Here is a 16,363-nt window from a genome sequence, read left to right on the forward strand (position 1 = left end):
TAATAATAGAGCCCATTACTAACTGTGATTGATGTGGACAAAATGCATTTGAGCCCATATTTGAGAAAATAACATTTCCGTCTTGGGTCAGAGAAAACTTAACAGATTAAGTTTTGAACTAGATGTTAGAGGATCCCTGAGTAGGAGTTTGCACTTTGGCTTGGGAAGCCATTCAAGGCTGAGGGGACAGGGTGAACAAAGTCATAGAATATGTTACTGGCCTAAAAGAACGTACACGATAGATAGATAAATATATATATATATATAATATATATATATATATATATAAATAAAGGATTAAAGACTATACAGAAATCACTTTATATGTATTGAGGTTAATGTCCTACAAATAGAACTAACTCTGGACAAAACTGTGAAATAAGAGTTATTTCCTGCATTTACTCATTCGAGTATTTGTTGACCATAAACTAGGTGTTAGATACTATAGGGTGAATAAATAGGAAAAGTTCCTCTTCTCATCGAGCTTGCACTATAGTATATAGGAAGACAATAAACTAATACACGCCAGATACTGATAAATATTAATACCAAAAAATAAGGGTAGCAAAAGGTTAGTGAGCTTGGGAAAGGCAGTGGTGTTATTGAGGAAGGCCTCTGAGGGAGGCAGTCAGCCGTGCATTTCCCCAAAGGGAAGAGAGCATGAGGAAACAGAAAAGCAAATACAATGCCATGAGACTATAGTGGGAGGGATAATAAGGAAACCAGTATCTTTAAACCTAAATAATGGAATACTATACATATTGTTGTACAAATGTACCCTAGTTTATTTAAACCGTCTCCTAAAAAATGAGTGGGAAATATCAGAAAGGGAGACAGAACATGAGAGACTCATAACTCTGGGTAACGAACTAGGGGGGGTGGAAGGGGAGGTGGACGGGGTGTGGGGGTAACTGAGTGCCAGGCACTGAGGTGGGCACTTGACGGGATGAGCACTGGGTGTTATTCTCTATGTTGGCAAATTGTTGAACACCAATAAAAAATAAATTTATAAAAATAAAAAAAATTAAAAAAATAAACCACCTCCTATTTATGTATATATGTGTCATTTCCAGTAGTTTCCAACCTCAAACAATTTATCAAAATTATTTCATGTGTTACAATATACTTGATGTTGAATTCCTAGAGTAGGGATTTTCAGCGTTAGCATTACTAACATTTTGGGCTGGATAATGCTTTGTTGTGAGGTTGTTCTGTGCATTACAGGATGTTTAGCAGCATCCCTCCCTTATGTTTACCCACTAGATGCCAGTAGAATTGCACCCTCTCTTCCAGCTGTGACAGCCCAAATAATCTGCCATCATTTCCAGTGTTCCTGGAAGAAGACATGTTACATTTTTTTAATTCTTGAGGGTTTAAAAAAATGTTAATCTCTATAGGGTAAACTCGGTTGTCCATTTCACTAACGCCCTTGAAATGTCAAACTTTCTGTTTTCACCCTTCCCGTTCTGTTAGATGTTTTTATGAAGGTTTTTAATTTTAAGTTTTTAATTTAATTTTTTCCCTTAAGGTGATTAAATCTTCTCCATTACAAAAATCCATCAAAACTGATAACCTGTATCTTCTTAGCCACATTCCTATTTCTTTTCCCTTTTACAACCAGACTGTTTAGTGTTGAAGTTGTTTATACTCCCTTCATTTCTTCACCTCCCACTTATTCCTCAATTGAACCCATTTGGGTTTCCATCACCACCCCTTGCTCTCATCATAGAGCTCTTTATAAACTAACTTAAGATGTCTACACTAATAATGCCATGGATATTTTCAACCTGTTTTACTTGATCTAAGTTAAAATTGGCACTTTATTGTCTGAATAAAGACAGTGTGTGTCTGTTCCTTCCCAGTCATATTATGGCAACTCTTGCTTTATTCTTCAGATGTTGCCACAGTTAATCACTTTCATAAGGGACTCTTCTGACTCTCCTGACCAGATAATACTATCTCCTTGGAATGTTACAAGTACCAAAACACTCAATTCAAAGTGGTTTAAATGATAAGAGAATTCATTGGCTCATAAGAAGGAAAATCTAGAGATAAAGGGGAACCTCATGTAGGTTTGATTGGCTCAACAGTATCAGTGAGAACTCTATTTCCTTCTGCCTTTCAATTCTGTATTTTGCTCTCAAATTCATACTGAGGCTGGCTCCTCTTGGTTTTTTGTTTTGTTTTGCTTTTAAAGATTTTTACTTATTTATTCATGAGAGACACAGAGAAAGAGGCAGAGACATAGAGGGAGGGAGAGGCAAGCTCCACGTGGGAGCCAGATGTGGGACTTGATCCCAGGACCCTGGGATCACGACTTGAGCCAAAGGTAGACACTCAACCACTGAGCTACCCAGCCATCCCATCGCTGGCTCCTTTTGTATCTTAAGATAGTGGCCAAGAGCTCCTAAGTTTCCAGTTCTTCATTCACAGCAAAAAAGCATTTGTTTTTTCTTCACGTATTCCCAGTTGCATTGTGAACCTAAAGATCTAAGGTTTGGGGAATGTCAAGCACTGAATGGCTGAGGTAAGTCAGGGGGCCTGTCATTGGAGCTTAGGGTTAATTCCACCCAAATCCATGGATATTATACCATAGGATATGGGTAAAACGGATGTAGGAAGACAACCAGAGTATCCACTTAATCTTTTGCTACACACAGCACCATGCATCCTTCCACTTAGCATTTGTCATCTTTATAGCTTTGGGTTTATTTCTATGATTTCTGATTAATAACTGTCTCCACATCTAGATGACAAATTTCTGTGAGTTCAGAGAACTATGTTTTTTTTCTCATCATTTTATCTCTAGGGCCTAGCAAGAGGGTATGGAATATAGCAAATACTCAATAACTGTTGAAAGATTGAAGTTTCATCTAGAAGTTTACTACTCAATTGGACATTCTCCCTAACAGGTAATTTAATAACTACCCTATCGAATCAACTGAGATGAAATTACATCTTTGAAAGCTCCAGATTGGTATCTCTATTTCTAAGTAATCAGGTGTTGACACACTACTGAATATTTGTGAAACCAATCTGATATTAAATTGTTTTTGTATCTTTCAAGTTTCTGATTTCTTGTAGAGTAAGGTTCTTTAGGATGGTATGCAAAGCTCTTCATGGTTTGGCCTCTACCCAAACCCTAGCTGTCTACTCTCAAGAGTGAGGCTATGGACTGTTGGAGTGATTTTCCCTGGGGGTGATTTTCTTTTTCAACCATAGCCCCTCACATTCACCTTACCAAATGTTTTTAGAAGTCTTTTCTCTGGGTAAGTGTAGTTCCTCAGGTACCTCATACCCGGAGAGAGTAAAGGCAGAGGAAGAAGGCAAGAGGTCCATTTGGTTAGTATTTAAGCTTTCACTTAATCCCTCCTTTTAACACTGCTGTCCCAGTCTCCCACTACTGTACCTAGTGTCTCCAAGTCTCTCTTATTTCATAAAATAAATGTTTCCTGAGGTGGCGGGGGCAACAGTGTTCAAAGGGTTTATATGAGCATGAGCGTGTGTGGAGGGAGGTGGTAGTTCTTTGGTTATGTGGGTCTGCAAAGGGGACAAAGGTATGTAGCCCCTCTTTGTATAGACTTTGACCCTGTCCTCAGATTCTCATCCCTGATCCTTTCTGATTCGTTGTGGAGATAATTAGTTCTCTTCCTCTCTGATCACCTCTGTGGCCATTTAGATTGTAACTTCCTGTTACCTGCTAAGGTCCACTACTGCTTTACCTACCAGCTGCTTGCCATGCAAATGACATTTGTTAAAATTTCATCTGCTGTTGTCTCTTTTGTTTGCCTTTTCGGCTCTGTACTTAAAGTTATATTCTGTGTGATTAATTTTTCATTTTTGACAAAGGTATTCTAACATGTTTTTATGGTTTTTTTTTTTTTTTAATGTTTAGTTCTGTAGTCCCCTTGGAATTTTTTGTATATGTGAAGTAGGATGCCCATTTAAAGTTTCCTCCGGGGCAGCCCAGGTGGCTCAGCGGTTTAGCGCTGCCTTCAGTCCAGGGCATGATCCTGGAGACCTGGGATCGAGTCCCATGTCGGGCTTCCTGCATGAAGCCTGCTTCTCCCTCTGCCGGTGTCTCTGCCTCTCTCTCTCTGTGTCTCTCATGAGTAAATAAAATCTTTAAAATAAATAAAATTTCTCCTCCAAATGGAGAGCCACTTGTCAATATCCATACATGTGTGTGGATTTGAGCCTGAACACTACTCTGTTTTTAGTTGGTCAACTGTAGTGTGACAGTTTTAATTGCTATAGTTTATTATTTGTTTTGGTGTTTGCTTGATGTGGTGGCCATATCCGTGCACCATTTAGATTGCCTTCAAGAGACCTAGTCTGGGGAACATACTTGACTGATAGCCAATTGCCACCCTTTTGGATCCACCATTGCATTTGAGCTGAGACCATAAAGATCTCAAGCTGCTCCCAGCCAGTAACTGAGCTCAGCACAGGTACTATACTTGCCCTTTACTATGCAGGCAGAACTCCTTTAGCGGGCAACTTTGGCATGGGGAACTTCTTAGCAGGCTGGATGAGACTTTCTTGGAGCTACATTATAGTCTGAAGCTCTTTGCACCCAGTATTTCCTTACCTTCCCTCTTTTACAGAGGTCAAACTTGTGCTATGGTCTATAAGCTCTCCCTGTCAATTCCTGAGCCTATTTTATCCTTAACAAGGTGTTTCCTCCAGTATTTTTCTTGTCATATGTGTCTTTGAAGGCCAGAACTAACAGGTGATACGGGAGTGGTCTAAGAAATCAGGCAGTAAGATGGGGCTTGGGGAATAGTTTACTCAGTCTTTGGCACAAGGTAGTCACTTGACTACTGATTTGACCAGTAGTGACCTAGGAAGACATGCCATAAGAGGGAATGCTATGGTCTATGCAGTGATTCAGGCATTTGAAAAATATGGGGAAAACAATGCCTACAAAGACAGCAGAGCTGGCCAATTAAGTTGTACTACTGGCTTGCAGAGGGATATTGAGTTGAGGGCACTTAATACACAGTTAAAGCTAAGTTTGGGAGTTAGGAGTCCTCTTTGGTCTTCACAAAAAGGCCCTTATTTCCTGCAGTGGAAGAACAGACATGGGATTTGTCAGAGTTACAGAGCTCTAAAGATATTTGAATGCTCAGCTTGTTGGGGGTGGGGGGTGGGGGGGGTGGATTTGCTATGCAGTTAGTGTCCTGACTGGGTAATCTTGAAGCTTGAAGTATGGGGTGGGGGTTACCGGTTCTGCAGTTACCCCTGGACTCTCAGGGATTGCAGAAGTGGCTCATACTTGCTACAAGAGATAACAACTCTCTCCCCTTGTAGAAAGACTTAGTTGTTCTCATATCTTATCCTAGCTGAGAGGCTATGGTAGTTATGGCTAAATCTCAGCATAACCCACCTAGGGACTGCTGGGCCTAGGGAGGAAAAAGATTATACACTGAAGGAACTGAAATAATAATCTAGCATATACTACACCAAGGAGCCAGAGAGGTACACTTGGGATTGGACTTTGAGTGTCCTTAATCAAGGGGGCTGGAGGTTAAGATTGGTAAAGATTTCATTGATTTTGGATACCTTTGGAACAGAAGACTTACTGCTAAGATAGCTCTTGGAAGTCTGGAAAAAGTAAGAGTGGAAATGAGCTTACACCATGGCAACTTTTGACTCCTGGAGAAGATACCTATTTATTTTGGCATACCTGTATGGTTATTGCTCACTTATTAGTTCTAACCAATTATTTTGTAACGTTGAAAGTGTTTTTTAGAAGATCACCTGCATGTTTTTGTTCTTCTCCTCAACCTCTTTTTAATCTTATTATGTTAGTTAGGACCCGAGAACACTGATGAGAGTAACAGTGGTGATTCTTATTTCTTTCCTGACTTTAATGGCAATGTCCCCAGTATTGTATACAAGTTCTTAATTTCTGATAGATACCACTTATGGAGTTAAGGATATTTCCTAGTATTTTAAACTCTCTTGGGAATTATAAATGGCCTCTTCTGATCTGGCGATAATAGTTTTTCTCTTGTAATCTTTATAATGAATTAAGTTCTTATTTCTTACCATCTTTGCATTCCCACAGATCTACTTGATCCTAATAGCTGTTGTCAGTATTGTATTAATAAGACAGTTTATCAGGAGGAAGTTCAAGATGGCAACATATAAGAATCCTAAACTCACCTCCTCCCATGAACACAACAAATCTATAGCTACATATGAAATAATTCTCTCTGAAAAGAACCTGAAAGCTAGCTGAATGGCACCTCTACAACAAAGAATAAAAGGGCCACACTGAGATGGGTAGGAGAGGCATTAAATACATGGTCTTTCAAGAACCTTTCCCCTGCCCCCATCAGGCACAGAGACCAAAAATTGGGAGGGATCTTGTAATACAGGGTTTTGTCCCCAAGGAATGAGGGGTTTGTGCTCCATACCAGGCACTCCAGCCCTTGGGAAATGCATCAGAGAGATGAGCCCCCAAAGCCCCTGGCCTTGAAAACTAACAGGACTTACAACCATAAGGCTTTAGGGAATGGAAAATCCACTCTTAAAGACCCATGCACAGACCTACTCATCCCAGGGCTCAAATAAAATAAAAAAATGAAAGAAATTACAACTGATACTATAGAAATACAAAAGATCAGAACAGACCACTACAAACAATTATATGCCAACAAACTGGACAATATGGAAGAAATGGAAAAATTCCTAGAAATGTACAATATTCCAAGACTGAATCTTAAGGAAATAGAAAATCAGAATAAACTAGTTGCTCGCAAGGAGACTGAGTGAGTAATCAAAAACCTCCCAATAAACAAAAGTCTTATTCACCAAATAGCTTTACTGGTGAATTCTACCAAACATTCAAAGATGTAATACTTCTACCAAACATTCAAAGATGTAATACTTATCCTTCTCAGACAAGAACATCCCAGAGAAGAAAATTACAGTCCAGGCCAATAACCCTGATGAATATAGATGCAAAAGTCCTCAACAAATATTACCAAACCGAATTCGACAGTACATTAAAAGAATCATATACTGTGATCAAGGTGTGATTTATTTCTGGGAGGCAAGTATGGTAAGCATCTGCAAATCAATCAATAGGATACATCACATTAATATTTGTATATAGAAATAAGCTATTGTGTATAAAGTACAAATGAGAGGCCAGGAAACTCCAAAGCAAAGTATATAGAGAGAACCACCTTTAGTTCATAATGATGCACAGGAAGTGTGACTTGGCTTCTGTAAAATAAATTCATGGCCCTGTGATAAATTTTATAAAAAGGCCTTTGAACTTTAACATGATCTCATTGTCTACTTTTTTGCAAGTAATCAGGCATACTCTTACTGATTAAGTGCTTTGAAAATATCACCTTGCACTAGCCTTCTCTTGTATTTTAATAAAATTTGCTAATTCTAGGGAAGAAAAGGCAAAGGATTAAGGAGTAAAAGACTGTTAAATTGATTTATAAAATGAACAAGCTGCTCCATATTCTAAACCTACAATACCAAATGAATATGAAGTTGTCCGTGCCTTCATTTGGAATTCTTCCAGAGTAGTTGCATATCTTCCTCCATTTCATTGAGGTGTTTGTTCAAATGTTACCTGCTTAGGCCATTCTGGGCCATTTTACCTAAATTAGTACCTTTTCTTGATCACTTTATCCATTTACTCAGTTGTTTTTCTTTAAAAAACCTACTACCACCATGCTATATACTTCTTAACGGTTAGTTTACAGGACGCCTGGCTGGCTCAGTAGTTGAGCGACAGCCTTTCGGCTCAGGGCGTGATCCTGGAGTCCTGGGATCAAATCCCACATCAGAGTCCCCGCATGGAGCCTGCTTCTCCTCCCTCTGCCTATATCTCTGCCCTCTCTCTTGTGAATAAATCTTAAAAAAAAAAAAAACTCGTTAGTTTCCGTCCACTAGAATGTGAGCAATGGAACTTGATGTTTTGTTTACTGATGTATTTCTTTACTGATGTATAAGTGTTGAACTAATGAATATTATGCTTGGCAGAACTGAACTAAGAAAGATACTGATATATTTATAGTATTATCTTTAGATCTAGAAGATGTTCTGTAAGAAAAGAAAAAATGTATAGAAACCATAATTGGGCAGCCCGGGTGGCTCAATGGTTTTAGTGCTGCCTTCAGCTCAGGGTGTGACCCTGGAGACCCAGGATCGAGTCCCACATCGGGCTCCCTGCATCTAGCCTGCTTCTCCCTCTGCCCGTGTCTCTGCCTCTCTCTCTGGTCTCTCATGAATAAGTAAAAAGTTTTTAAAAACCCAAAAATCCATAATTTATGGACAGGGGAGTGTCAGTAACAAAATATGAAGAAAAAAGTCTTGTAAGTACCCACATTGCACTAATAGAGATGGGCACTTCAGTTTTAGTCATTTTAGTGTTTTTAGCATTTAATTGCACTTTTGGAAGTACTTCATGGAGAGCAGGAAAAACTACCAAGATGTGAATGAAGACAAAAATAAAAGTCTCAGATCTAAAGAATAAGATCTTGGTTTAAGTGGAAATAGAATCTTTTTGGTGGTTAGTGGACTTTATTGTCACTTTGTGGAACCATGGTCTCTAGAATTTAAGAACTAGCCTCATTTTTCTCCTAGTAGTAACTGGGTCCCTTGGAAAAAAGAAAATAGTAAACTCGGGGTGCCTGGGTGGCTCAATTGGTTAAACGTCTGCCTTCAGCTCAGGTCATGATCCCAAGGTCCTGGGATCCAGCCTAGCATGGGGCTCCCTGCTCCACAAGGAGCCTGCTTCTGCCTCTCCCTCTCCCTGACACACCCCCTGCTTGTGCGCTTTCCTCTCAAATAAAATCTTTAAAAAAATAATAAAATGACATTAAATATAAACTATATGCTTTGTACATTTGATTTTTCTCTAATAGTGACAAAAATCTTTAATTCTCACTTGCCTTCCGTTTAAAACATAAGTTCTGGGGTACCTGGGTGGCTCAGTCGATTAAGTGTCCAACCCTTCATCTTGGAGTCATGAGTTCGAGCCCTGCACTGGGCTCTACACTGGGCATGGAGCCTACTTTAACATAAGTAGGCAAATACAGCTCTTGTACAGAGGTGAGCCATTAGATGACTAAACTGTCACAATATACAAAGAAGAAAAAGAAGATAGGCACAGATCCATTGCAGTAGCAAATGTGATCTATTTTTTCTAAGGTTTTAAGCGATTTCAGAATTATAGGCACTAAAGGGCAATCTTTTTAGATATATAAATGGTTTATAGTTTTAATAATATTTATTGATTTATAATGTAAATAAAAATAAGAATATAGGTAACTCTTGAAATAAAAAATAGACCACATAAAATGAACAATTTCATACAAGTCATTAGAATATATTTATACTATGTATAAATCTACACATTAGAAGACACTGCTGAAATTTTGCTCTACAGGATATCACTCTAGAATTCTCCTTAAAAAAAAAAAAATCACTGGGTGGAATTAGATGATGACTGTGAAATAGATTCTCCCATTACAATACTGCTTCTGTCATTTAGAGTTTTGACAACAGTTGTAGCTGGAGACTGCAGGACTTTACGAGAAAGCCTCATTCTTCCATCAGCCGGATCACGTCCAAAGTATTTCACCTGTATTATAGAAGCCAATTTACTTTTAAAGTTACAGTATTGTGATTGACATCCAAATTAGAAGATTTTTAAATTTACCTGACACAAAAAAGACAATGATTAATGTTTCTACTTTGCTGAAAGCATAGCTTAGTGCTAAATAGAGGTATATGCTAATATAATTTGGTTCAATAGCCATTATTAAAAAGACAAGCAATTATTTGCCCTATGAAAATCTGTTAGACTTAACTGTGCCTTATTTTCTCTAGGCCAGGTCCCTATATTGGAAGAACAGTGAAACAGTGAAAGCCATGGTGAGTGATTCTAAGCAAGAGCTTTCTGAGGCTAATGATGCTATAAACTATACAGGATATGGTCATGTCATTCACACTATTCCTCAAAGGACTATCACAGTTGAGATTATTTGGCTTGACTTTAGGAATGTGACAATGTTACAGTCCCTTCTGATGTAAAAACACATTTTTATACAGATAATATGTCTTAGTTCTTATTTTTCCCTCGGGGCTACTTGAACAATGGGATTACAAATTGGGAATAAACTAGAAGCCTTGGTTACTCAGGTTGTGGGTAATAGGTATAGCTGGAACAAAATGTGGCATGGACAAACAAAAACCAAACTACATCAGACCGATAATGATTTCCTTTATCCACAAGGTCAAATGTGATGACTTTCATCAAACTCAAAAATTTTTAGTTGTAAGGAAGCAATTAAAGTCTCAAATATGACATTCAAGGCCTTCAACCGAGTTAAATTTTCAGAGTTTTCCTGTCCTGTAAAACACTGCATAGGTATCACTGACCTCATGTATTTTTAAAAGCTCTAAAGGGGACTACTGTTCTAACTAAACTATAAGCTCCCTAAGGGAAAGAATTACATCTTAAATCCTTAGTCTATTTAAGAGCAAACCTAAAGTTAAAAAGGTACAGAACATAAATAATATAAATCACAAGTGTTGATTTGATTCTTTTAGCTTTCTGGAAAAAAAAAAAAGGAAACTTCGAGTACAATTTACAGCTTTAAAAAGTTGAATACAAGTACCTGAATTTCTTGGCCAACTTCTAATCCTAGGGCAGTGGGATGTTTAATCTGAAAGAGAACATACTCATTTATTAGTTGCTGGGCATAATTTCTTAATATCCATAGTAGAACACTTTAAAAAAAATTATTTATTCATGAGAGACAGAGAGAGAGAGAGAGAGAAGCAGAGACACAGGCAGAGGGAGAAGCAGGCTCCATGCAGGGAGCCCAATGCAGGACTTGATCCCAGGTCTCCAGGATCACGCCCTGGGCTGAAGGTGGTGCTAAACCGCTGAGCCCCCTAGGCTGCTCACCTTTTTTTTTTTTTAAGTGGGAACATCTGATTATAAAATCTGTTGATTACCAAGACTTATGTAAGTATTCAGATGATAGCAACAATCTTCCAAAACCTCTCTACTTTTTAGATAACTACGGCGTATACTCTAACAAGTATCCTACTTAGTGTGTACTGAGTTTGTTAAAATGGACCTTACAGAGCTTGTTGTTTTAGAATATGTTCATTTTTCATTCAATAATAAGTTGAGGACATCCTTTTATTTATTTACTTATTTACTTATTTATTTATTTATTTTTTGAGGACATCCTTTTATATCAATAAATCAAACAGTAGAGTTGAGTGTTCATCATAAGATTTTATTTATTAGGAGAGAAAAAGCAAGTGAGAGAGGCCACAGAAGAAGAGGAAGAAGACTCCCTGCTGAGCCAAGAGCCCAAAAGGGGCTTGTTCGCAGGAACTGAGATCATGACCTGAGCTGAAGGCAGATGCTTAACTGACTGAGCCACCCAGGAGCCCCTTAAATTCCAGTATTGCAAATGTTAATAATTACTGAATTTAGATGTAAGGTATATATATGGGTGTTCAGTGTACTATTTTTTCAACCTTTCTGTAGGAAACTGTAGTGTTGCAATGATTATGTATTCATTTACTCAAATTATCCTCTAAGAACAAAGTCCTAATGTTGAACTTCTAGGGCCAAAGGTACTCAATTTACCAAACACTCTCTAAAAAGTTTGTCCCAATTTACCTATCAACAGTATCTCAAGTACAGGAGAATGTCTATTTTCCATATTGTTACCCACATTAGAAAATTTTAAGTATCTGAAAGTTGAAAATTTTAACTTAGTTTTATTTGCATTTAAAACAATGCTGTTGAGGTGCCTCGGAGACTCTGTCAGTTAAGTATATAACTCTTGATTTCAGTCAGGCCATGATCAAGCCCTGTGCTGTACTCTGCACGTAGCGTGGAGTCTGCTAGAGATTCTCTCCCTTTCTACCTCCCTCCCCCTGCTCATGCACATTCTTTCTCTGTCTAAAATTTAAAAATAAATAAATCTTTAGTAAGAAAAATTGCTTTGATATTGACCTTTCTTACTGATCCATACAAGCCCTTTGCATGTGGAGCCTCTCTCATATGTTATATACATTTCTTTCCCTTAAGTTGCTACTTGTCTTTCAACCTTATAATTTTGCCATATACTTTTTAAAAAATGTCAGGGACACCTGGGTAACTCAATCAGTTAAGCATCTGACTCTTGATTTCAGCTCAGGTAATGATCTTGGGGTCTTGAGATCAAGTACCACATGGGGCTCCACACTCAGCAGGGAGTCTGTTTGACATCCTTTCTGTCTCCACCGGTCCCCCCTCCTGTGTTCACACTCTCTTTCTCTAAAATAAGTCTTTTTAAAATAAATAGAAACTTGAGGGCAGCCCTGGTGGTGCAGCGGTTTGGTGCCGCCTGCAGCCCAGGGTGTGATCCTGGAGACCTGGGATCGAGTCCCACTTCGGGCTCCCTGCATGGACCTTGCTTCTCCCTCTGCCCGTGTCTCTGCCTCTCTCTCGCTCTCTCTGACTAAATAAATCTTTAGAATAAAAAATAGATAGATAGATAGATAGATAAAGAAAAGAAAAAAGAAAGAAAAAGAAAGGAAAAGAAGAGAAGAGAAGAGAAGAGAAGAGAAGAGAAGAGAAGAGAAAAGAAAGAAAAGAAAGAAAAGAAAAGAAAAGAAAAGAAAGAAAAGAAAAGAAAAGAAAAGAAAAGAAACTTGGGAGTGCCTGGGTGGCTCAGTTCTTGAGCATCTGCCTTTGGCTCTGGTCGTGATCCCAGGGTCCAGGGACTGAGTCCCACATCAGGCTCCTTAGGAGGATCCTGCTTCTCCCTCTGCCTATGTTTCTGCCTCTCTCTCTCTCTCTCTCTGTGTCTCTCATGAATAAATAAATAAAAAAACTTCAAATAAATAAATAAATAATAAAGTAGGGTAGGCATCCTGCTTTATGAAAACCAGCTATTCCAGTACAATGTATTGATGAATAATCTATTTCTTCAGACTGAAAATGCAACTTTGGTATGTATTATATTCTCATATATATATATAACTGGATGATTTCTGGTCTCTAATTTTTTGTTGTATAACTTGTCTAATTCTAGGTCAGTAATACACTGTTTTATTCTGTATAGCTTTATATTTCAATATTTGGTAAACCAAACACTCCTATTATCCCTTTACCCCCATAGTGTTCTTGCATAGTTTCATATTTTTAGTTTTATTTTGCCATGCTTGGCCAAGAAAATTGGAAAGACAGGGGTAGAGCTAGGTATTTTTAAAAAGTAACCGTTATACATTAACTCTAGATGTAATACTCAAGAGTGTTTCTATTCCATCATACAAGGACGAACATAAATGTGTTAAACTATAAAAACATTTTTGTCAGCAACATCCCTGTCATTTTTAGTTTTCTGTATTTAGGCTAGTAGTGGACAAAGTGGACAATCCTTACCAACCCAGGTAATTTCACTATGATTATTTTAAGGCAGTTTTAAAAATTATCAATTTTTTTTTACCTTTCGTTGATCAAGTTGTGTGTTATGTAGTAGTACTGCAGTCATATTTGGATATAGTTTAACCATTACTCCAGTGTCTCTGAAAAGGAAATAAGCCTGGTTAAAACATATGTATCTGTGTATCTACTGCTAATCAAACTGATTATGTACTCACTGGAGAGCAAAGTAAACATACACAAAATCGTAAGTAGGATTATCTAAAAGAGATTCTTATTTTTCAACTGAATACACACACACACACACACACACACACACACACCCTGTATTTATTTTTTAAAAATATTTTATTTATTTATTTGAGAGTGAGTGAAAGAGAAGACAGAAGGAGAGCATAAGCAGGGGAGGGAGTGGGAGAAGACTCTTCTGCTGAGTAGAGAGCTTGATCCCAGGATTCTGGGGTCACGACCTGAGCCAAAGGCAGTCACTCAACCAAATGAGCCACCCAGGCACCTCCCCACCTTTTAAAAAAGATTTTATTTATTTATTTATTTATTTATTTGAGAGAGAGCTAGCAAGAGAGCATGTGCTGGGAGGAGACAGAGAAGCAACATTAAATATTTTAAAGTAGTGTAGATTAATCATAAACCTATTAAGCAATGATTTAAGGAAGGGGGTTGGAATAAAAATAGCATACTTATTTCATTAAAAAATTTGTCTTCCTTCTTTTCACTAGTCTACTAAAATAAGCCACCGTTTCTTAGTTTTTCACCTGTGATATTAAACCTTATTCCAGGGGCACTTGGGTGGCTCAGTGGTTAAGCATCTGCGTTCAGCTCAGTTCACGATCCTGGGGGTCTGAGATCGAGTTCCGCATTGGGCTCCATGCATGGAGCCTGCTTCTCCCTCTGCCTGTGTCTCATCCTCTCTCTCCCTCTGTGTCTCTCATGAATAAATAAATAAAATTTTTTAAAAAATCAGCATAGCCTTAGTTGATATTACCTGATTTCAGTTATTGTGGCGGTATACACTGCTCCAAATTCTAGTTGCTGCTCTTGCTGTAAGTGCAAAATAAACCATAAGTGTATAAACAACAAAATGTGGGGAAAAGTAACTATTATAAGATCTATACTTACATCATCTTTGCACAGTTCAGTAATGAAGTCTCTTGCTTCGTGCATAGCACTGGGTGTTGGTGCAAATACAGAAAATGTTTCTTCATCCACCTGACTAACAGTTACTCCTTTTAAAAAGATAATTTAACATATTAAAGTTAACTTGCTCACTCCAATGTAGTCTTAGAAGTAGATGTGAGAGCAGGGGCTTGACCTGTTAAGTAGCTAGACAGGGTTGTATTATATTTAGTCACTGCTTTGGGAATGAAGAGATTCATTCATCAACAAATACACACTGCACACCTGCTATGTATCTGACATTGCACTAGGTCCTAGGGAAACAACAATGAGTCATTGTCTTTGTGCTCTTGGAGCTCACAGTTTAAGAGAAAGCATATATAAGTTCTCATTTTGGAAGGTTTAGTTTTGATTTCTTAATTATGAGTAGAAACTCTACTAGAACCTTTTCCTCACCTTTTCTTCTTTCTGTTACTTTTTAGAGTGGTGCACAGATGGATGAGGGATGAAATCATGTTGGTTTCTCAATCTAAAGAGCTAGGTAAGGTAACTCTGCTTCTCATCTTCCTTCAATAACCTCAAAGCTGGTAAGTACTAGGTAACTCAAATACTGCCTCCAGAAAAAACAATGCATACTATTTCTATACATACTCTTTAAATACAAGAGTCTAAATAAGTGAAAAACAGCAGAAAAGAAAATGACAGCAAAATCCTTTAAAGTGAAAAAATAATAAACATTTTTCTAAATCTTCAATTTTAAAATGTTGCAAAGAAATTGATTAATTCTAGGTCATCTTCTTTGAGTATAGTTAAGAATGCTGATTTATTAAGAGGCATACAGAAAAACCTACAGTAAAGACATGCCAGTGTTACATTCTTTTCTCTTATTAATTTCTCAAACATATTTTTGGAGCAACACAATAGAGCTGAAATGGCAACCTAGATGGCCTACCATTAAAACCCTCAAGCTTGGGGCTCCTGGGTGGCTCAGTCAGGTAAGTGCCTGACTATTGATTTCAACTCAGATCATGATTTTAGGATTGAGATGGAGCCCTCAAGGTGGGCTCCATGCTGGGCTGGGCATGAAGCCTGCTTAAGATTCTCTCTCCTCTTCTTCCCTTCTCCCTCCCACTCTAAGAAAAATAAAAATAAAAATAATAAAACACAATCCCCAAACTTCATACAGCTCTTACCTGTTTCAGCCTGGAGCTTTTTTAAATGATATCCACCCGGTCCAACAAATTTTGCTCGTTTTGATAATGGAACCTGAATAGTTTCTGAAATGCAGTACAGACAAAATTATAAATAATGCAATAACATATATAAACTTAAAACATTATCTTGATCAGAGAAACTTTTTTTTCGCTTAGACACATGTAAAAATACTTCATGGGAAATAGAAAAATAGTTACTTAACTTTCTGAAAGTTCTAAGGTCTAAAAATATCTCTCCAAATTTAAAGTATTTAAACTATAGAAACAAGTTAAAATATTTTTGTTTTGTGTATGGAGTTAAAGAAAATTTAATTATATATCTTTATATATTAATGTTTACCTTGTCATGGAATAAATAATTTTAATACATTACCCACAACAGGTCCATTTTCTTTTCTAGATGCTCGAGGTTTTGAAATAGTTTTGTTCATAATCTGTAGTATCTCCCTCTTTGCCACTATGAAAGATAAAAACATAATAAAAATTCTAACTATAGTTGATCCTTGAACAACTAGAGATTAGGGATGTCCACCCCGGCTTTGAAAATTCATGTACAACTTTTGATCCCCCAAAACTTAAC

The 16,363-nt window shown here is 37.6% G+C and overlaps 1 protein-coding gene across 1 annotated transcript in view; it reads right to left on the reverse strand.

Annotated features, from left to right (window-relative positions):
- Positions 1 to 6,747: 6,747 nt before the first annotated feature.
- Positions 6,748 to 16,363, reverse strand: part of PNPT1 (polyribonucleotide nucleotidyltransferase 1) — a 45,032-nt gene continuing 35,416 nt past the window's right edge. The window contains exons 22-28 of the mRNA XM_055328037.1: positions 16,157 to 16,240; positions 15,763 to 15,846; positions 14,573 to 14,679; positions 14,439 to 14,494; positions 13,500 to 13,578; positions 10,659 to 10,706; positions 6,748 to 9,619 (exon numbers count right to left, since the gene is read on the reverse strand). Coding sequence (XP_055184012.1) covers positions 9,461 to 9,619; positions 10,659 to 10,706; positions 13,500 to 13,578; positions 14,439 to 14,494; positions 14,573 to 14,679; positions 15,763 to 15,846; positions 16,157 to 16,240 — 617 coding nt within the window. The 3' untranslated portion in view covers positions 6,748 to 9,460. The remainder of the gene's footprint in view (positions 9,620 to 10,658; positions 10,707 to 13,499; positions 13,579 to 14,438; positions 14,495 to 14,572; positions 14,680 to 15,762; positions 15,847 to 16,156; positions 16,241 to 16,363) is intronic.

This window comes from Nyctereutes procyonoides, unplaced genomic scaffold (assembly GCF_905146905.1).
Source record: "Nyctereutes procyonoides isolate TBG_1078 unplaced genomic scaffold, NYPRO_anot_genome, whole genome shotgun sequence".
Taxonomy (NCBI): Eukaryota; Metazoa; Chordata; class Mammalia; order Carnivora; family Canidae; genus Nyctereutes; species Nyctereutes procyonoides.